The following is a 23062-nucleotide window of genomic DNA, read 5'->3' as shown; positions in this document are numbered from 1 at the left end:
TTAATAATATTTTTAGATTACAACAAAATAACTATAATCGTTATTCCTGATTTTAATATGTAATTTCGTCAAAATTTGAACTTAAAATGTTTGTAAAAAATCACTGTGTTTATATATTTTTGAGGTTTGTTGGTTACAGAATAATCTACTAACGTGGAACCTTGTTGTATGTTTTCAATCCTTAGCTATAAAAATAGAACATTTTATAATTCTTTACCCACAAAACAATTAGATAAAAGTTTCCAAAACGTGTTTATATCATGTTTATAGGATGTTGATATCAGATATGTTAACATAAAATACCGTTACATGATTGGCGTTTATTACACGATTTTTAGTTAATGTAACATGTAATATAGACGCTGTTTGATGTTAGCATTGCAACTTCGATCACATAATATCACCTACTTACGACATTTTGAAACATTAAATGCACAGTGGAAAGTATCTACGTTTATTCGTTTTTGAATTACGAAAAAAAAACACCACAAGCTATATTGCCGGATTTGTTGTAAAATATTAATACACAACTTAGGTATTAATTTTAGGTACTAGCTGCTGTGATGCTTCTACAGAAGCAACTGGACATCTTACGTGTTTGATTTCCATATAGAGTAAAGGAAAATTAACTTACCCACCTAAATATATACTAAAAGTCTGTCACGAAGCCGAAAAAGGAATTTGATGTAACCACTCAACTTATTACTACCTATATTACAGTATAATACAGTATACCTACAACCAGTGTTGTACATTAACTAGATAAAACAATACATGCGAAAAATAGATTCACTGACCTCTAACTGATAGTTTTTTGTTAAATGAAAGCAAACATAATGCGGTAAAATTTAGAATATTTATTTTATGATAAAACTATATTATATAGGTAATATTATCGTTTACAATCAAATCATATAATTAATATACATTTATTGATTCACCTATAAATAACAATCTCTTGTTGTAGCATATTGGCAACCGGTCTTTTGCCAAAATGCTAAACCGTCTCTTATAAGGAACATAGCAGATATCGATGCAGCTATCCTCGGAGGTAAAAGTGCCAAACCGACACCCGGTATCATTGACGCAAGAGAGAACCCAAGACCAGTTGACTTGATGACTGTGTTTGCTGTTTCCGTTTTTTCTAAGATTTCTAAACACTGACTGTAGTTTATATGATTCTTATTCAAAGAATTTTCCATTTCATCAAACGCTTCATTCAATCGCAAAGCAAACTGACCGGCAGACATCACGTGTACGAACGTTAACGCCGCACCGGTTATCGGTATTGCGCTCAATGTTGTCATTACTGTGTAACTGGTTTCGTGAATTATTAGGGCCGTTTTCAAATCTTCGATCTGTTCATCGTTCCCACAGAACGTGGAAACATTGGATGGACATAATGCAATTGCTAACGATATGTAAAAAAACATAGAGTAAATTGCTTTCATTTTTATTGTGCACGTACGACACAAGTTGTGAAAGTATCCCAAGAGGTACGCCTGATATTCGTACGAGTCGCAATGTGTCGGGTGAGCGTCTGTAAACATACAATACATTCATGTTATATACGTATAACAAGTTAATATGTAAAAAGTCCATCTATGGATCATATAAATGTAGGAAAATTTAAATAATCGGCATCTGAAATGTAATATTTCATCAGTTATTTTGAGTTTACTTATGGGTGATTTCGTGAAAATAGGTGAACCATATTGGAACCTTTATTTATTAGAGTCTTAGATATTGCATTGTCAATATCATTCGAAGAAAATAGTTGTTTGTTATTAGAGACTGCCGTAGCAGAAATAAATGAACTTTATTTAAAATTTAGTAAAAATGTGCTTCTTACTCATTACTCCACTATGATAAAATAACATGGTCCTGTTGGTCAATTATGAATTTCATGTTTTTAAGTAATCTTAGAGTAAAATCAATCATTACAAAAAAGATAGAAAATAATAGTTTTTAGGGAATGACATATTATCGATTTTATATTTTGTTATTATTTTACTTGGTAATTACTGGTATATAATATAAAAAGGTATTTAAACACTTACGTATAGGTATTATATTTATAAATTATTATCATTTTAACTTGCTAGTCTACGCCTACACTAACAACGTTAAATGTCAAGACATTATTTATCATAACATTTTAAAATCGATTTCCCGCAGCTTTAATTAATGTTACTATGTTCAATAATAAAGAAACCTTGTAAATAGTTGTAACAGTACTATTCAACGTAGCCCGTGCAGGTAAAATTTCACAACATTGACGATGTCTTAAAGGACATCACAACACTAAAAACAAGTTTGCTTAGATTTAAGGTATGTCATTGTCTAAGAAATACAGTGTAGGTCTCACACATTAACACTAATAATTACTCAATGAGATACGCAGGCGTTTTAAAATATGAGTGTGACGTCATAGAGCCGAAGTCTGAACGGCGGAGTATGCTTTACGTGTAAATGTGTCTAGTTTAACACAACGATTTCAATCGTTGAAGATAATGTTTGAGATAAAATAACGAAGTGACGGAGGGTAGGAGAAATGAGCAGAAGGTGGCAGATCACATGGGGTGTAACTAGTTAAGATGGAGCGCTTATCGTAATTTTTATCCTACTTCCGAATATTATTAGTTGAGTACCAAATTGATAATTTGTCTTCGACTGTAAGACATAATATGTATATTCACTTACCTCGTGTTGTAGTGAGCAAGATGTGTAGATTCTCGTTGGAATGTGTACGTCTATGATTGGAATGAGTCGATGAACGTTATTAACACTTTTCGACTTACACTACAATATCCAGGAGTTAGAACAAACGCAATAGTAAGTTAACTTTGTGAAGAAAGATTAATATTTCGTGTCAAAAGAAAAACTGATCGGTGTTGTGTGGTTTCGCTGCATGCACCGTCGACGTGGTCATCTGTGTTGATCTGCCGTGTTGCGCTGAGTGTACTACTGTACTGAGAGTCTATTGTCCGTGCGTGGCGTTTATATAAGGAAGCGATTGTTTTATCCCCACTCTATTGTTATTACGTAACGTAAAAATTGATTGTTCGCGTTTGTTATGTGAATTGCGCATGTGTGCGTATTCATGTTGTGTTTTCGCATAGTTTCGTTGGTTTTTTAACACTATTTGCACGAATACAGGTAATTTGTTCATGTGCAATTTTCCCTTTGTATGCCATTTTAGCGTTAATATTTTCGTAATAATGTATTTGTTTTGCGTAATGTTTTCTTAACTTATTATTTATTTATATCCATATATGGGCATTTTTTAGTGTATGGACGTCTCGGAAAGATTGTTATGTAATCGTTAAGGAGTCGGTTGGCTAATATTCTTTTGTATTGTGAAATATATTTTAATTGCGTTTGTGTTTTTACACCCAAGTATGAGCTTACCTGGTACATTCATTTTACAAGTTTATTCAAATATATAGTGTATTATTCATATATTACAATAACGATGTATAATTATAACGAATAAATAATTGATATTATCTAACCGCTTAAATGTTTTATTGTGTTTATTATACTGATGTGATTATAGTTTTGATATACTTTCTAGTTTGTTTATAGTAGATAAATATATTAGAGTAAATTTTGTAAAAATTGGTTTATACGGTAGGTAATAAAACTCGAGTCGTGAACTCAATAATTTTACTTAATTATAACTTAAATATGTATACAATAACCAGATATATTAAATTTTAAATCACACCATTGTCTTAAGCACATAAATATACTTAGGATCATGAAAAAAAAAATCGTTTCATAAAACCGATATAATGACTATCGAGATTTCGATATAATATTAATATCACCCTTTTACGTCTTACCATTCAATTGGTTCGCCTTCCACGGAGCAATTTAATCCGGTACGAATACTCATACATTTATACGATATATCTACCTATATATAATGTATTATATGAATATACGCAAGCGGTGTATTATTCAGCGTTAAGTAAAGTTTGATTGCCAGTAATCTGCAGAAATGGGTTTAGCAAATATTTACTAACTAAAATTGATGTGCGGTGGTAAACTCTTCCGATTTATAAAACTAGTTAACTCTCCCGGGTCGTAAATAATCCACACACAAACACAGATAATGTCTTACCATGCGTCTTACGACGCGACGGACCTGTAATTATACGAATTATAAATTATAGTATATACAATAATATATAGTTCTTGGCTTATATACGGGTTAATTTTCTCAATGTCTATTTATTTTATTCTTTGTCGACGTATACGTATCCTGTACTTGTGTAAAACCATACCTAGTAGTTTTTGTATTTTTCTCATCGTTAATGACTATATTTTACCTATACATGGATTGACAATTCAATGATTGAAAACTCTTTCTCCGATAAGAACACATGAAATTTTATTTTTTTTTATAAAATATAATGGGAATACGTGTAGGTAGGTAAGTATAGTATATTAGTATATGCCTAATGGGCGCGCGTATCGTAAATTATTCAAATGTACCTATATACATAATTGCTGATAATACCATCATAATTACCTACCGACTAGTTTTCGTCCCGTAAAACTAACAGAGATAACACACTTTGGATCGTGACTATTTTTATATTGATGTAAACCTTTTTTCCTCTTTTGTAGTTTTTATTATTATATTATTTATTGTCATTATATTTTCCTGTTAAATATGTCTTATACTTCCAAGCTAAGTGCTACTAATGGGTGGCTCCTTATTCACGTAACCTCATAATGTTTTTTTTTTATTCTAATCTCACATTATACTTATTGTGCTTATATGTATAGATTGTAAAAAAAAAAAATATGTCTTACTTATTTTTTCACCGTATAAAATTTGATTACAAATTATCATTAGTAGATTTTAATAAAAAGTACATAATTAATATTTTCACGTGATTGCCACCATCCGGTATTCGTTTCTAAATAGAACGATTTGTCTCATTATTAATCTATGTGTCACTGCAGTAATCTTCAATATGCCAATACCTAAAAAGGTGGATAAGTGGATGTCGCTCTGCTGTACAGTAGGTTACAAGTGGGTCACTGTAATGGATGGTGTTAAATTTGAATACAATGATATAATATCATTGTATAAGAAAAACGATTCTGAAAAACGGTCAGTCAGCCTATGATATTACCAAGTATATATGATGATATTATTATGATAAAGTAATTTATAGATAATCTATTTACGTGGAGCCTTGTTTTAAATTTTCAATCCTTAGCCATAAAAGTTAAACATTTTATACATTTTTAACTACAAAATAATTAATAAATTATAAATTTGATAAATGTTGTCAACATTTGAACTTTAAATGCTTATAAAAAAAAATTGTGCCTATGTATTTTTAATATTTTTCAACTGCTATTAGAACGATATATCAGGAGCCTTATATTAAATTTTCACGGTTATTTAACCAACAAATAAAATGTTATTGATATTTATAGAAAATAAAACTAAAAAAATTGAAAACCGACAATGTCCGTAAACAACTCAAAAAGAGTCAAAATATTTTCAAAATGTTATGGTGTATAGAAAATGCTAATATAAACATTCAGTGAAATTTTCAAGTATCTACAGTCATTCGTTTTTTAATTGCAATAAAATAAGAAAATTGTTACATGAGAAATCGAGTGAATATCAAATGTTGTAAAAATATAAATTTCAGACACTCAAAATAAGTCAAAATATTTGGAAAATGTTATGGTGTATATGAAATGCAATTATAAACATTCAGTCAAAATTTCATGTCCCTACGGTCATTTGTTTTAGAGTTACACCAAAAACCAAAATCGATTTTCTCGAAAACAGATTTTGCGTAAAAATTCCCGTTTTTCCTTAATTTTTTTTTGTTTTTCACGTCGCTTTTGAAAACTACTGGGAAATTTTTACTTTTGACCCCCCAAAGTACCAATTAGATTCACTTTCCTATCAGAAAAGTTACTGTTGAAGAAAATCCAAGCACTTTTACTGTCCTAAAAGGTGATGACAGACACAAAAATAAAAAAAAAAACACACATCATTGTAAAATCAATGCATTCATCGCTTCGCTCATAATCTAATAATATTTAAAACAATATTATGAATTAAATGCAAACAATATCTATTACGTTTAATCGTATGCCATCGTACATTCGTACCTCACGATTCGACATATACCTTTTCATTTACACGATTTCGCACAAAACTAATTTGCGACGTTGCCGATTGTATTATAAAAATGATTTTAAACATAAAAATAGTAGATATTAATATTACATAATATAAGTCATTTAAGATTATAACGTTATTTTGGTTTTCCCAAAATACCAGCTTATCTGAATAGTCTACAGTGCGTATTACATATATGTTTTATCTGGACTCATCAGTTACCTACTTACCTGTTCAATACCCGTTCGTACGTATATAATATTGATATCGCATTTTTGTGTTTTAAATATTGCTATTTTAAATATTATTCAATTTTTAGCACAAGTTGGTCCTCGATATCAATAAAAAAAAATTGTAATCAACTACTAATTTTCACTAATTTGACTATTTTTCTATAACAATTTTTTTTAATTATCAATTGTTTTATTTAATATTATTATTATAGTTATTTTTCCTCATAACTGGCAACGTAGCAACAATTTTGATGTGGAATCGTGCTAAATTTGGGTTAAATAAATAAAATCTTATGTATAACGAAAATGTGAGGAATTGGGTAGGTAATAAGGTATATTGTGCGGAATCGTATGCCGTATAAGTAGGCGTGGCGGCTAAATTGAATTTAAGATATAATGGGTCATGTAGTTTGGAGTGTAGACTTCACATGAGCCACGAGGGCAAAGTGCAATAGCCTATAGGTTTCAGCTCGAGTTACTAACATACTGCAAGTTACTTGCATGTGGGGCGGGTATTCACAGAAAAAAATGTAAAATCGACGCAAATTTAATATTATTAAATTGTCATATGCAATTTAATTTTTAAGGTAATAATAGTATCATCTATCAGGTACAATAACTATAATCTAAAATAGTGAAATCTTATAATGTGGCCAGACAGTGTTACTGTTCAATATCTATATGAGTGATTGTATGTTAAGGTGAATTGTAAACCATTGTTTACAATTCAAAGTTCCATCCAAAGAAGGTTAAATTTAACCTAACTATTGGGATTTTCAAATATCAGATACGCGCGCTGGTGGAATACATTTTAACTAGAGCCACTTGGCACCCTGACAACAGTCGAATAAGAACTCGGCGTGAACATTTGAGCTTGGTGTTAATTAAAACATGATTATAGTTTATTAGGCATTAGTTCTACAGTAAAATAACTACTTAATTACATTATGCCGGGTAAATTGCATTTGAAAATGTCATTATATGTATATTGTATATAATATGATAATACATTTCAAAAGCTTCAAGGACCCACGAATAATATTTTTCAATTACAACAAAACAACTGAAATCGTTATTCTTTGTTTTAATATGTAATTTCGTTCAAAGTTTAACTTAAAATAGCTATTTTAAAAGAAACTGTGTAAATATATTTTTTTGATTTTTGTAACAGAATATTGTATACTACTTACGTGGAACCTTGTTCCTTAGCTATAAAAATTGAACTTTTTAAAATGTTAATACTTTTTAAGGATAATTAATGGAGGAATGACTTACAAATTTTAAATACGTATTTACAAATACATACAAATTGCGCCGGACGATTTGGAACAGTCAAAGTTCAAAAAGCTCGATAAAGCCCGGCCAACTTCTTAAGGATAATTAAGGGAGGGATGACTGACAAATTTTAAATTCGTGCTTACAAATACTTACAAATTTTCAACGACATTCTGGCATAGTCGAGACCTTTGAAATGCCAAAACGGACAAGTTTCGAGGAAGTTAGCCGTAATTTAAAAATTTTTGAGGATAATTGAAAACGGCTGTACTTACAAATTTTAAATTCGTACTTACAAATACTTACAAATTGTTAACGACATTTTGGCATAGGTAGTCAAAACCTTTGAATTGCCAAAACAGCCTAGTTTCGCGGTAATTAGCCGTGATTTAAACTTTTGAGGATAATTGAAAACTGCTGTACTTACAAATTACCGAATTGTACTCCTATACACTTATAAATGACTTACAAATTGTTGACAACATTTGAAGCCAACATTTTCACATTGTGCGGCCAACTTCACGGACCTGAATTTTCACATATTATACCATCATTAAAAATACCAAATAAATGTATTGTCAATCCGGGATATATGTCTATATTTCATAATTGACTTTGATTTTTTGTATACTTTCGGAATATTCTAATTTATATTGTGTAGTAATCCTTAAATACTCTATAATTTCTATCCTATATATCAGCACTTAGTATGTCAGTGAAAATTTTATTTCAGATATTGGGAAAATAAAATACAACTGGGAAAATCATAATACGAAAATCCTCTAATATATCTGTACGTAGGTAACAGGTATGTAGGTACGTAGGTACTGATTAGTAAGCAGGCATTTTACATTTTTACTTTCAGCAATTTAATTAATATTAAAAACCGAACTTTAACACATACACTGGTGTACATACTACATACTAATACGTTCACAAATTTGCAACTGAAGCACTAAACGTTCCCAAATCCATAAAAATGCTAAAATCTATGAAACATACATAAAATATTATGACCCTCATAGGCGACAATATTCAACAGCGCGATTGCTGAGTTCACCGTAGTTATATCGATTAATGACAGCGCACACGAATCGCAAAATAATATCAAAACAGGTAAACGAACCATTTTGAACGAATTGCTTCCCGGACATAATTCGTGTTGCTTCTTCACTTACAAACTTTTTTGTTGGATTCTCCTCGTTTTAATTTCATTGATAAAAATTATTAAATTAGGGTAGGAATACACTTTTTCAAAAGAACAATAAAAGTTGTGATAATTTTACAATAAATGTAGCGGAAGTTAGTCGTAATTTAAAAATTTTTGAGGATAATTGAAAACTGCTGTACTTACAAATTACTGAATTGTACTTCTATACACTTATAAATGACTTACAAATTTTTGACAAAATACCTATTAGGTTTATACAATTTATCGATTGTTTTTGGGTTTTTTTTTCTTTGTTAATCACCGGGTTCCTTGTGTATGTATAGATACAGACGTGCACGTATAGTAATAATTATCAACAGACGACATTATTCTTGCATTACGCGTATATACATTAGTTCGTTTGCTTTTAAGTTAAATTATTAAACCATTATAATTCGATTCCAGCCGTGCCTTAATCTGGGCCTGCATATTGAACAATTACCAATGGCCATTTTATCGAGGAAAAAATACATAACTGTATTATGATATAGTAATGTTAGTAACCTGCAGCTGTAAGTGTAAATATGTCGTAGGCATATAGTCAAATCAGGGATTTTACTAAATGCCGAGGCAAATAGAGATTAATTTTTATGCAATTTCACAATCCGCCTAGATATTTAGTTAAATGCCTATTTCAAGGCAGACAAATAATAAAAATGGAAAATTTTCTATTATCTTAAACATTCAACTATATATTATAATCTATTAATTATTTATTGCTATTTAATATAAAAAAAAATTTTATTATTTATGATTATAATATAAAATACGAAGGTATATGAAATATTTTTAATTTCGTGTCAGTAGGTACAAGTATAAAAAAAAAATGAATAAAAAGTTTCTATTATAATATTACACATTTTTGTTAATTTTTGGTCTTTACTTGTTGTTACATGTAATTGTTTGGTAACATTTTCTGGAACATATAACATTTTTTTGAAAATAAAAACGTAGTCTATTAAATAATTACAATACGATTTGAATGACCCTAAATTTGGTGAGCTGAACATATCAATTTTAAATTTATTAACAGTTTGCATTAATCTAATGCAGGGAGTGTTATTTGCATTGTTAAAACTGTTACAATTATAGGTATTATAATAATTCAGATGCCATACCTTATGCACTATGCCGTATACCTGGTTATACCTACTTGGACGGTAATATCAGTGTAAAATATTTTTATATGGCTTTAAAGAAATCTAAAATGACGCAGCAATCGTATTCTGAATTAAATAACTAATGGACTTTTAACGATTTCAGTGACATTTCAAAGTTAAAATGGGACTTCTTGACCTGAAGTCTAGACTATGAACTAATGTTATAATGATAATGACACGGCGTTTTTCACAGTGCTGCAATAATTGTGTGTGTTGCGTGTGTCAAACACACGGGCCCAGGGCCTCGACCTATAATTTGGGGCCCAATGATAAAAATTTAAAAATATATAGAAAGAAAAAAATAAAACCATTTTGTTATAATGATAATTATTAATAAATATTGATTAATATTAAACAATATGTTTTGTTTTGTACACAACACTATCATACATCAACGTTTCTTTTGCGGCCTGTATAACCGAAATTAAAAATAGTTAGGTTGTAATTGATTTAAGTGCGTCATGCGAAGGAACGCGCATTTATACCGGATTAGTGTGAGTGTTAGATTTAAACGAATGAAAACTGTGTGTGATGATTTTGATAAATTAATGCCTGAAATATTACCATCAATGACCGATGAATTGATTATTCAGTCATCATATGACTTTATTACCAAATATAAATAAGATATCAGTTCTGACTTCACTCGTCAACGTATTATAATCAAAGGCTATTTATCTTCCAAATATCAAACCAACCATTTAAAAAATAGGTCATTCAGTTTATACATACAATTTGATTCAGTTTATAATAAATAATAATAATTAATTGTTTAGTTCGTCCAAACTCCAAAACTATATTTTGTAATGCAATAATATTCATTATGTATTTATTCGTGTATAGCCCAGGCACAGATCCACAGAGCACTAATCAGGCCAAACATTTTTTTTTTTTTTATTAACATAAAGATTTCAATTACAAAGATTATTAGCCTGAAATTAAAAAAATTGAGTTTTTACAGTATAAAATTATACATAATCTATTATAGGTAGTACATTATAATATTTAAATTTTTTTTATCTAATTCTATTTTTTTGAAAAATTTAAATATGTTGCCGGAGTTATGTTGACTGAGGGCCTCTTCTAGTGACCTTGGATTGTTGAGCAGAAAACGTGCGGTTGAGTATTTGGGGCAGTCAATAATGATGTGTGCCATTGTAAGGGGAGTTTTACATGTGTCACACGAGGGGAGGGTTTCCTTGGTTATCAGATATGAGTGCGTGATATAAAAAAAATAATAATGTAAAATATAAACATTTTATACAACACAAATACAATATACGTTGGTAATAAATACAGTATTATCATCCGGTATAGTATAAGCACTCCCCTGCACTGGATCTGTCACCGGTATATAGCCTACAGGTGTATTTCTGATCCAGAATCGACAGGTTGTAATATATTTGACACGTTCGTGTCAATATTGATTTTAATGATAACCGTAATAAGTATACTCAACTTAAGATATTATTGTTCATTTGTGCCAAACGTCGTATCTATTAAACCGAAACAGAACACGCGATACTGCAACAATCTATATTACGAAATTGCTTACAACACGGCGAAAAAAAAAATAACATCTAACGATTTTCGTTGTTCGTGTTTCTGTCCACTATTGGGTCATTTTTTAATTTTGAATCTTATTTAATGTGTATTAATCCCGAAACAATAGTGCGCTGTCATACGCTGTCATGTGTTAATTACAGCGACGAAACGTGGTAACAATAAACATTAAATATATGTAAATAGTAGTTCTTGCAGGACGTATCTATGAAAGCCCTTGTCGCTTTGGTTTTTTTTATGTATATGCCTGCTTTCCGTCACCGTCTGAAAGGCGTGTTCTCGTAATGGCCAGTAAGCCCGACAAGACGAAAAACAATTTATTTGACATTAAGATGTGTATATAGGTGTATTATTTATTTCGACCCCAGTTGAAACGACACAGGTATGGCATATCAGATTGGTATTTGAGGTTTGTTTTTATTATTAACTATTAATTTATTTCACCTCTCTTCACTGCGATTGTCGTTTTTATTTCATTTAAATATTATAATATTATTGACATTATTCAACATAACACACTAGGCGTATTCTATGGTCATTCGTCACTTTAATCATATTATACCAGCAGTATAATCCGACTTCACCCGTGGAAAAACAGTCAATTAGGTAATATAAAATATAGAGTTGTATCAATGGTGAATTATATTTCGGTTTTACTGTACCTCAGCTCACATATTAAAAGCTCCTGGCATATTTCCGAACGGGGTTCTCTAAACTTTTCTGTTATCTCTGAGAACAATCCTTTACATTTTCGTTAGAGTAGTTTTTGACAAACATAATACAGAAGAATCATGTTATAGATAAACTTTTATATTTGTTTTGGGATGTAATTTGTTTATTTCTATTACATTATTATAATAATGTCTTGTGAAAAACTCCGTGTCATTATCATTATAATATAAGTTAATGATTGAGACCCGAGGCCAAGAAATCTCATTTTAATTTTGAAATGTCACTGAAATCGTTAAAAATTCATTAGTTATTTCAATCAGAATACGATTGCTGCGTCATTTTAAATTTCTTTAAAGCCATATAAAAATATTTTACACTGGTATTACCGTCCAAGTAGGTTTAAACATAATATGTTAACATACCTTTTATATATATTAACATTTTATGTTTTGTATTTTGATTACTTACCACACATTTTATAATTAATGGGAATTGTTATAATTATTTAAGTGACCTTTCATACAAAACCTAAAAAAGATTATATATGACTAATTTTTGTTTTAAATTAATTAGTCTCCAACATTACTTATATTTGAAGTTGAATATAAATTATGTAAGTTATTTGTACTTAGAGTCTATACTCAGGTATAAGGCATAATGCATAAGGTACGCAACTGAATTATTATAATACCTACAATGGTAATAGTTTTAATTTTTGATTGGCTTTGGTAAACAAGTTTATTTTTAATAAGCAAATGTTTAATAAAATGTTTAAATATCCTAACAAAAGAAGGGTCGTTGACCTATAAACTTAGTGTCTAAATAATAAGTAGTCTCATAATATATTTTGTCGTTGACACGTTTGGGTACACTTTATAAACACTTGATCTACAATAGTTGTATACTTATATATTTTATCTCCAAACCAATTAATATCAATAACTTGTATTATTTTGCTTATTCTATGTATATTATCGCGCGTAGTATACGCGACTACGAATTTATACGTAATACGTCATAATATTATAATATACCTACTTTGAATGTTCGTAATTCCAAGAAATAATTGTTAATAATAAGCAAATTAAATGGTTCTAATATTGAATAATATATAGGTGTATAAGTGTATTGAATATAATATAGGTAGATATAACTTATTTTCAAAACAATGAAGAATAATTTGTATTAAACACTGAAATAAAGTCATTGGACGGTTTGTTTTATGAGTCCAAGTATAGTAAACTAAATTAATTTGAAGTCAAATGGTTACAATTCAAATTAATTTGTATAATATTATGACAGAAGTCTTTATTTGACTGAAAAGTAAGTAAAATATATAGAGCATTTAGTCGTAATAAAAATGATTTATCTTGTTATTTTAGGCTTTCATTACCTATTGAACGGCTCATTTAATAGCACCATATCGATACGATGCTATTTAGATAAAGCCGATAATGTTTGTCGTCGACGGAAATCAATAAAAAATCAAAAATTACTAAGATATTTACAAAATATGTAAAAAAATGGATTTGTACAAATCATGAAAAATAAATTAGTGTTTATTTCAATTAGAATGATCTAAATCATACACATTTTTATCAGATTAAAAATATCTCATTCCAATAAAAATATGTATTTACAATAAAATTGTTTACCAAAAAATAACCAATATAATAGTTTTGACCAAAAAAATAATAATATTATTTCATTTTTTTAGGTATACAATTATAATGATCATAAAATATTATTAGAACAAAGTTCCTTATAGCAGGTTGACAAGGTTTTGTTAAATGTCACGGTCAAGCAGGAAAGCGGCCATGTCAAACCAGTCTATGTTTTTGTTTTAAAAAAAATGTTATATGTTCCAGCAAATGTCACCAAACAATAACATGTAACAACAAGTAATGACCAAAAATTAACAAAAATTTGTAATATTATAATAGAACCTTTTTATTCATTTTTTTTATACTTGTACCTACAGACACGAAATTAAAAATATTTCATATACCCACGTACCTATTTTATATTATAATCATGAATAATACAATTTTTTTTTATATAAAAAAGCAATAAATAATTAATAGATAATAATATATAGTTAAATAGTTGTACTACCTAGACTCTAGAGGTTGATAAATTGTGTGGTTCATTTTAGATTCATATAATTTATTTGAGATGCTTGAATATGAATTATATACGATTGAAATAACCTTTTTCACCCATACCAGAATTGCCTAACACATAGTTTTCCGCGGGTTTTCATTTAATAAAATATAAATAATATTAAATAAACGTTTATATTTTACTGATAATTGTATTTGTGATAACTTACCAAAATATAGTATCAAAAATTAAAACTGGTACCATTGTAGGTATTACAATAATTCAGATGCCATACCTTATGCACTATGCCGTATACCTGTTTATACCTACTTGGACGGTTATACCAGTGTAAAATATTTTTATATGGCTTAAAAGAAATCTAAAATGACGCAGCAACCGTATTCTGAATGAAATAACTAATTAACTTTTAACAATTTCAGTGACATTTCAAAGTTAAAATGAGACTTCTTGACCTGAAGTCTAGACTATGAACTAATGTTATAATGATAATGACACGGCGTTTTTCACAGTGCTGCAATAATTGTGTGTGTTGCGTGTGTCAAACACACGGGCCCAGGGCCTCGACCTATAATTTGGGGCCCAATGATAAAAATTTAAAAATATATAGAAAGAAAAAAATAAAACCATTTTGTTATAATGATAATTATTAATAAATATTGATTAATATTAAACAATATGTTTTGTTTTGTACACAACACTATCATACATCAACGTTTCTTTTGCGGCCTGTATAACCGAAATTAAAAATAGTTAGGTTGTAATTGATTTAAGTGCGTCATGCGAAGGAACGCGCATTTATACCGGATTAGTGTGAGTGTTAGATTTAAACGAATGAAAACTGTGTGTGATGATTTTGATAAATTAATGCCTGAAATATTACCATCAATGACCGATGAATTGATTATTCAGTCATCATATGACTTTATTACCAAATATAAATAAGATATCAGTTCTGACTTCACTCGTCAACGTATTATAATCAAAGGCTATTTATCTTCCAAATATCAAACCAACCATTTAAAAAATAGGTCATTCAGTTTATACATACAATTTGATTCAGTTTATAATAAATAATAATAATTAATTGTTTAGTTCGTCCAAACTCCAAAACTATATTTTGTAATGCAATAATATTCATTATGTATTTATTCGTGTATAGCCCAGGCACAGATCCACAGAGCACTAATCAGGCCAAACATTTTTTTTTTTTTTATTAACATAAAGATTTCAATTACAAAGATTATTAGCCTGAAATTAAAAAAATTGAGTTTTTACAGTATAAAATTATACATAATCTATTATAGGTAGTACATTATAATATTTAAATTTTTTTTATCTAATTCTATTTTTTTGAAAAATTTAAATATGTTGCCGGAGTTATGTTGACTGAGGGCCTCTTCTAGTGACCTTGGATTGTTGAGCAGAAAACGTGCGGTTGAGTATTTGGGGCAGTCAATAATGATGTGTGCCATTGTAAGGGGAGTTTTACATGTGTCACACGAGGGGAGGGTTTCCTTGGTTATCAGATATGAGTGCGTGATATAAAAAAAATAATAATGTAAAATATAAACATTTTATACAACACAAATACAATATACGTTGGTAATAAATACAGTATTATCATCCGGTATAGTATAAGCACTCCCCTGCACTGGATCTGTCACCGGTATATAGCCTACAGGTGTATTTCTGATCCAGAATCGACAGGTTGTAATATATTTGACACGTTCGTGTCAATATTGATTTTAATGATAACCGTAATAAGTATACTCAACTTAAGATATTATTGTTCATTTGTGCCAAACGTCGTATCTATTAAACCGAAACAGAACACGCGATACTGCAACAATCTATATTACGAAATTGCTTACAACACGGCGAAAAAAAAAATAACATCTAACGATTTTCGTTGTTCGTGTTTCTGTCCACTATTGGGTCATTTTTTAATTTTGAATCTTATTTAATGTGTATTAATCCCGAAACAATAGTGCGCTGTCATACGCTGTCATGTGTTAATTACAGCGACGAAACGTGGTAACAATAAACATTAAATATATGTAAATAGTAGTTCTTGCAGGACGTATCTATGAAAGCCCTTGTCGCTTTGGTTTTTTTTATGTATATGCCTGCTTTCCGTCACCGTCTGAAAGGCGTGTTCTCGTAATGGCCAGTAAGCCCGACAAGACGAAAAACAATTTATTTGACATTAAGATGTGTATATAGGTGTATTATTTATTTCGACCCCAGTTGAAACGACACAGGTATGGCATATCAGATTGGTATTTGAGGTTTGTTTTTATTATTAACTATTAATTTATTTCACCTCTCTTCACTGCGATTGTCGTTTTTATTTCATTTAAATATTATAATATTATTGACATTATTCAACATAACACACTAGGCGTATTCTATGGTCATTCGTCACTTTAATCATATTATACCAGCAGTATAATCCGACTTCACCCGTGGAAAAACAGTCAATTAGGTAATATAAAATATAGAGTTGTATCAATGGTGAATTATATTTCGGTTTTACTGTACCTCAGCTCACATATTAAAAGCTCCTGGCATATTTCCGAACGGGGTTCTCTAAACTTTTCTGTTATCTCTGAGAACAATCCTTTACATTTTCGTTAGAGTAGTTTTTGACAAACATAATACAGAAGAATCATGTTATAGATAAACTTTTATATTTGTTTTGGGATGTAATTTGTTTATTTCTATTACATTATTATAATAATGTCTTGTGAAAAACTCCGTGTCATTATCATTATAATATAAGTTAATGATTGAGACCCGAGGCCAAGAAATCTCATTTTAATTTTGAAATGTCACTGAAATCGTTAAAAATTCATTAGTTATTTCAATCAGAATACGATTGCTGCGTCATTTTAAATTTCTTTAAAGCCATATAAAAATATTTTACACTGGTATTACCGTCCAAGTAGGTTTAAACATAATATGTTAACATACCTTTTATATATATTAACATTTTATGTTTTGTATTTTGATTACTTACCACACATTTTATAATTAATGGGAATTGTTATAATTATTTAAGTGACCTTTCATACAAAACCTAAAAAAGATTATATATGACTAATTTTTGTTTTAAATTAATTAGTCTCCAACATTACTTATATTTGAAGTTGAATATAAATTATGTAAGTTATTTGTACTTAGAGTCTATACTCAGGTATAAGGCATAATGCATAAGGTACGCAACTGAATTATTATAATACCTACAATGGTAATAGTTTTAATTTTTGATTGGCTTTGGTAAACAAGTTTATTTTTAATAAGCAAATGTTTAATAAAATGTTTAAATATCCTAACAAAAGAAGGGTCGTTGACCTATAAACTTAGTGTCTAAATAATAAGTAGTCTCATAATATATTTTGTCGTTGACACGTTTGGGTACACTTTATAAACACTTGATCTACAATAGTTGTATACTTATATATTTTATCTCCAAACCAATTAATATCAATAACTTGTATTATTTTGCTTATTCTATGTATATTATCGCGCGTAGTATACGCGACTACGAATTTATACGTAATACGTCATAATATTATAATATACCTACTTTGAATGTTCGTAATTCCAAGAAATAATTGTTAATAATAAGCAAATTAAATGGTTCTAATATTGAATAATATATAGGTGTATAAGTGTATTGAATATAATATAGGTAGATATAACTTATTTTCAAAACAATGAAGAATAATTTGTATTAAACACTGAAATAAAGTCATTGGACGGTTTGTTTTATGAGTCCAAGTATAGTAAACTAAATTAATTTGAAGTCAAATGGTTACAATTCAAATTAATTTGTATAATATTATGACAGAAGTCTTTATTTGACTGAAAAGTAAGTAAAATATATAGAGCATTTAGTCGTAATAAAAATGATTTATCTTGTTATTTTAGGCTTTCATTACCTATTGAACGGCTCATTTAATAGCACCATATCGATACGATGCTATTTAGATAAAGCCGATAATGTTTGTCGTCGACGGAAATCAATAAAAAATCAAAAATTACTAAGATATTTACAAAATATGTAAAAAAATGGATTTGTACAAATCATGAAAAATAAATTAGTGTTTATTTCAATTAGAATGATCTAAATCATACACATTTTTATCAGATTAAAAATATCTCATTCCAATAAAAATATGTATTTACAATAAAATTGTTTACCAAAAAATAACCAATATAATAGTTTTGACCAAAAAAATAATAATATTATTTCATTTTTTTAGGTATACAATTATAATGATCATAAAATATTATTAGAACAAAGTTCCTTATAGCAGGTTGACAAGGTTTTGTTAAATGTCACGGTCAAGCAGGAAAGCGGCCATGTCAAACCAGTCTATGTTTTTGTTTTAAAAAAAATGTTATATGTTCCAGCAAATGTCACCAAACAATAACATGTAACAACAAGTAATGACCAAAAATTAACAAAAATTTGTAATATTATAATAGAACCTTTTTATTCATTTTTTTTATACTTGTACCTACAGACACGAAATTAAAAATATTTCATATACCCACGTACCTATTTTATATTATAATCATGAATAATACAATTTTTTTTTATATAAAAAAGCAATAAATAATTAATAGATAATAATATATAGTTAAATAGTTGTACTACCTAGACTCTAGAGGTTGATAAATTGTGTGGTTCATTTTAGATTCATATAATTTATTTGAGATGCTTGAATATGAATTATATACGATTGAAATAACCTTTTTCACCCATACCAGAATTGCCTAACACATAGTTTTCCGCGGGTTTTCATTTAATAAAATATAAATAATATTAAATAAACGTTTATATTTTACTGATAATTGTATTTGTGATAACTTACCAAAATATAGTATCAAAAATTAAAACTGGTACCATTGTAGGTATTACAATAATTCAGATGCCATACCTTATGCACTATGCCGTATACCTGTTTATACCTACTTGGACGGTTATACCAGTGTAAAATATTTTTATATGGCTTTAAAGAAATCTAAAATGACGCAGCAACCGTATTCTGAATGAAATAACTAATGGACTTTTAACGATTTCAGTGACATTTCAAAGTTAAAATGGGACTTCTTGACCTGAAGTCTAGACTATGAACTAATGTTATAATGATAATGACACGGCGTTTTTCACAGTGCTGCAATAATTGTGTGTGTTGCGTGTGTCAAACACACGGGCCCAGGGCCTCGACCTATAATTTGGGGCCCAATGATAAAAATTTAAAAATATATAGAAAGAAAAAAATAAAACCATTTTGTTATAATGATAATTATTAATAAATATTGATTAATATTAAACAATATGTTTTGTTTTGTACACAACACTATCATACATCAACGTTTCTTTTGCGGCCTGTATAACCGAAATTAAAAATAGTTAGGTTGTAATTGATTTAAGTGCGTCATGCGAAGGAACGCGCATTTATACCGGATTAGTGTGAGTGTTAGATTTAAACGAATGAAAACTGTGTGTGATGATTTTGATAAATTAATGCCTGAAATATTACCATCAATGACCGATGAATTGATTATTCAGTCATCATATGACTTTATTACCAAATATAAATAAGATATCAGTTCTGACTTCACTCGTCAACGTATTATAATCAAAGGCTATTTATCTTCCAAATATCAAACCAACCATTTAAAAAATAGGTCATTCAGTTTATACATACAATTTGATTCAGTTTATAATAAATAATAATAATTAATTGTTTAGTTCGTCCAAACTCCAAAACTATATTTTGTAATGCAATAATATTCATTATGTATTTATTCGTGTATAGCCCAGGCACAGATCCACAGAGCACTAATCAGGCCAAACATTTTTTTTTTTTTTATTAACATAAAGATTTCAATTACAAAGATTATTAGCCTGAAATTAAAAAAATTGAGTTTTTACAGTATAAAATTATACATAATCTATTATAGGTAGTACATTATAATATTTAAATTTTTTTTATCTAATTCTATTTTTTTGAAAAATTTAAATATGTTGCCGGAGTTATGTTGACTGAGGGCCTCTTCTAGTGACCTTGGATTGTTGAGCAGAAAACGTGCGGTTGAGTATTTGGGGCAGTCAATAATGATGTGTGCCATTGTAAGGGGAGTTTTACATGTGTCACACGAGGGGAGGGTTTCCTTGGTTATCAGATATGAGTGCGTGATATAAAAAAAATAATAATGTAAAATATAAACATTTTATACAACACAAATACAATATACGTTGGTAATAAATACAGTATTATCATCCGGTATAGTATAAGCACTCCCCTGCACTGGATCTGTCACCGGTATATAGCCTACAGGTGTATTTCTGATCCAGAATCGACAGGTTGTAATATATTTGACACGTTCGTGTCAATATTGATTTTAATGATAACCGTAATAAGTATACTCAACTTAAGATATTATTGTTCATTTGTGCCAAACGTCGTATCTATTAAACCGAAACAGAACACGCGATACTGCAACAATCTATATTACGAAATTGCTTACAACACGGCGAAAAAAAAAATAACATCTAACGATTTTCGTTGTTCGTGTTTCTGTCCACTATTGGGTCATTTTTTAATTTTGAATCTTATTTAATGTGTATTAATCCCGAAACAATAGTGCGCTGTCATACGCTGTCATGTGTTAATTACAGCGACGAAACGTGGTAACAATAAACATTAAATATATGTAAATAGTAGTTCTTGCAGGACGTATCTATGAAAGCCCTTGTCGCTTTGGTTTTTTTTATGTATATGCCTGCTTTCCGTCACCGTCTGAAAGGCGTGTTCTCGTAATGGCCAGTAAGCCCGACAAGACGAAAAACAATTTATTTGACATTAAGATGTGTATATAGGTGTATTATTTATTTCGACCCCAGTTGAAACGACACAGGTATGGCATATCAGATTGGTATTTGAGGTTTGTTTTTATTATTAACTATTAATTTATTTCACCTCTCTTCACTGCGATTGTCGTTTTTATTTCATTTAAATATTATAATATTATTGACATTATTCAACATAACACACTAGGCGTATTCTATGGTCATTCGTCACTTTAATCATATTATACCAGCAGTATAATCCGACTTCACCCGTGGAAAAACAGTCAATTAGGTAATATAAAATATAGAGTTGTATCAATGGTGAATTATATTTCGGTTTTACTGTACCTCAGCTCACATATTAAAAGCTCCTGGCATATTTCCGAACGGGGTTCTCTAAACTTTTCTGTTATCTCTGAGAACAATCCTTTACATTTTCGTTAGAGTAGTTTTTGACAAACATAATACAGAAGAATCATGTTATAGATAAACTTTTATATTTGTTTTGGGATGTAATTTGTTTATTTCTATTACATTATTATAATAATGTCTTGTGAAAAACTCCGTGTCATTATCATTATAATATAAGTTAATGATTGAGACCCGAGGCCAAGAAATCTCATTTTAATTTTGAAATGTCACTGAAATCGTTAAAAATTCATTAGTTATTTCAATCAGAATACGATTGCTGCGTCATTTTAAATTTCTTTAAAGCCATATAAAAATATTTTACACTGGTATTACCGTCCAAGTAGGTTTAAACATAATATGTTAACATACCTTTTATATATATTAACATTTTATGTTTTGTATTTTGATTACTTACCACACATTTTATAATTAATGGGAATTGTTATAATTATTTAAGTGACCTTTCATACAAAACCTAAAAAAGATTATATATGACTAATTTTTGTTTTAAATTAATTAGTCTCCAACATTACTTATATTTGAAGTTGAATATAAATTATGTAAGTTATTTGTACTTAGAGTCTATACTCAGGTATAAGGCATAATGCATAAGGTACGCAACTGAATTATTATAATACCTACAATGGTAATAGTTTTAATTTTTGATTGGCTTTGGTAAACAAGTTTATTTTTAATAAGCAAATGTTTAATAAAATGTTTAAATATCCTAACAAAAGAAGGGTCGTTGACCTATAAACTTAGTGTCTAAATAATAAGTAGTCTCATAATATATTTTGTCGTTGACACGTTTGGGTACACTTTATAAACACTTGATCTACAATAGTTGTATACTTATATATTTTATCTCCAAACCAATTAATATCAATAACTTGTATTATTTTGCTTATTCTATGTATATTATCGCGCGTAGTATACGCGACTACGAATTTATACGTAATACGTCATAATATTATAATATACCTACTTTGAATGTTCGTAATTCCAAGAAATAATTGTTAATAATAAGCAAATTAAATGGTTCTAATATTGAATAATATATAGGTGTATAAGTGTATTGAATATAATATAGGTAGATATAACTTATTTTCAAAACAATGAAGAATAATTTGTATTAAACACTGAAATAAAGTCATTGGACGGTTTGTTTTATGAGTCCAAGTATAGTAAACTAAATTAATTTGAAGTCAAATGGTTACAATTCAAATTAATTTGTATAATATTATGACAGAAGTCTTTATTTGACTGAAAAGTAAGTAAAATATATAGAGCATTTAGTCGTAATAAAAATGATTTATCTTGTTATTTTAGGCTTTCATTACCTATTGAACGGCTCATTTAATAGCACCATATCGATACGAT

At 28.9% G+C, this 23062-nt stretch overlaps 1 protein-coding gene across 1 annotated transcript; it reads right to left on the bottom strand.

Annotated features, from left to right (window-relative positions):
• Positions 1-941: 941 nt before the first annotated feature.
• LOC132933824 (uncharacterized) lies at positions 942-2801 on the bottom strand. The gene is made up of 2 exons (XM_061000100.1): positions 2704-2801; positions 942-1540 (listed from the first exon to the last, which is right to left on the bottom strand). The coding sequence occupies exon 2, from the start codon at positions 1449-1451 to the stop codon at positions 942-944; it is 510 nt and encodes a 169-aa protein (XP_060856083.1). The 5' UTR covers positions 1452-1540; positions 2704-2801.
• Between the last annotated feature and the right edge of the window lie 20261 nt (positions 2802-23062).

This window comes from Metopolophium dirhodum, chromosome 1 (assembly GCF_019925205.1).
Source record: "Metopolophium dirhodum isolate CAU chromosome 1, ASM1992520v1, whole genome shotgun sequence".
NCBI classification, from domain to species: Eukaryota; Metazoa; Arthropoda; class Insecta; order Hemiptera; family Aphididae; genus Metopolophium; species Metopolophium dirhodum.
Note: the sequence above shows the minus strand (reverse complement) of the source record. Positions and strands in the feature narration are given on the sequence as shown.

Excerpts from the sequence above, each read along its gene's own strand:
- LOC132933824 (XM_061000100.1), bottom strand. The coding sequence starts at position 1,451 with ATGAAAGCAATTTACTCTATGTTTTTTTACATATCGTTAGCAATTGCA.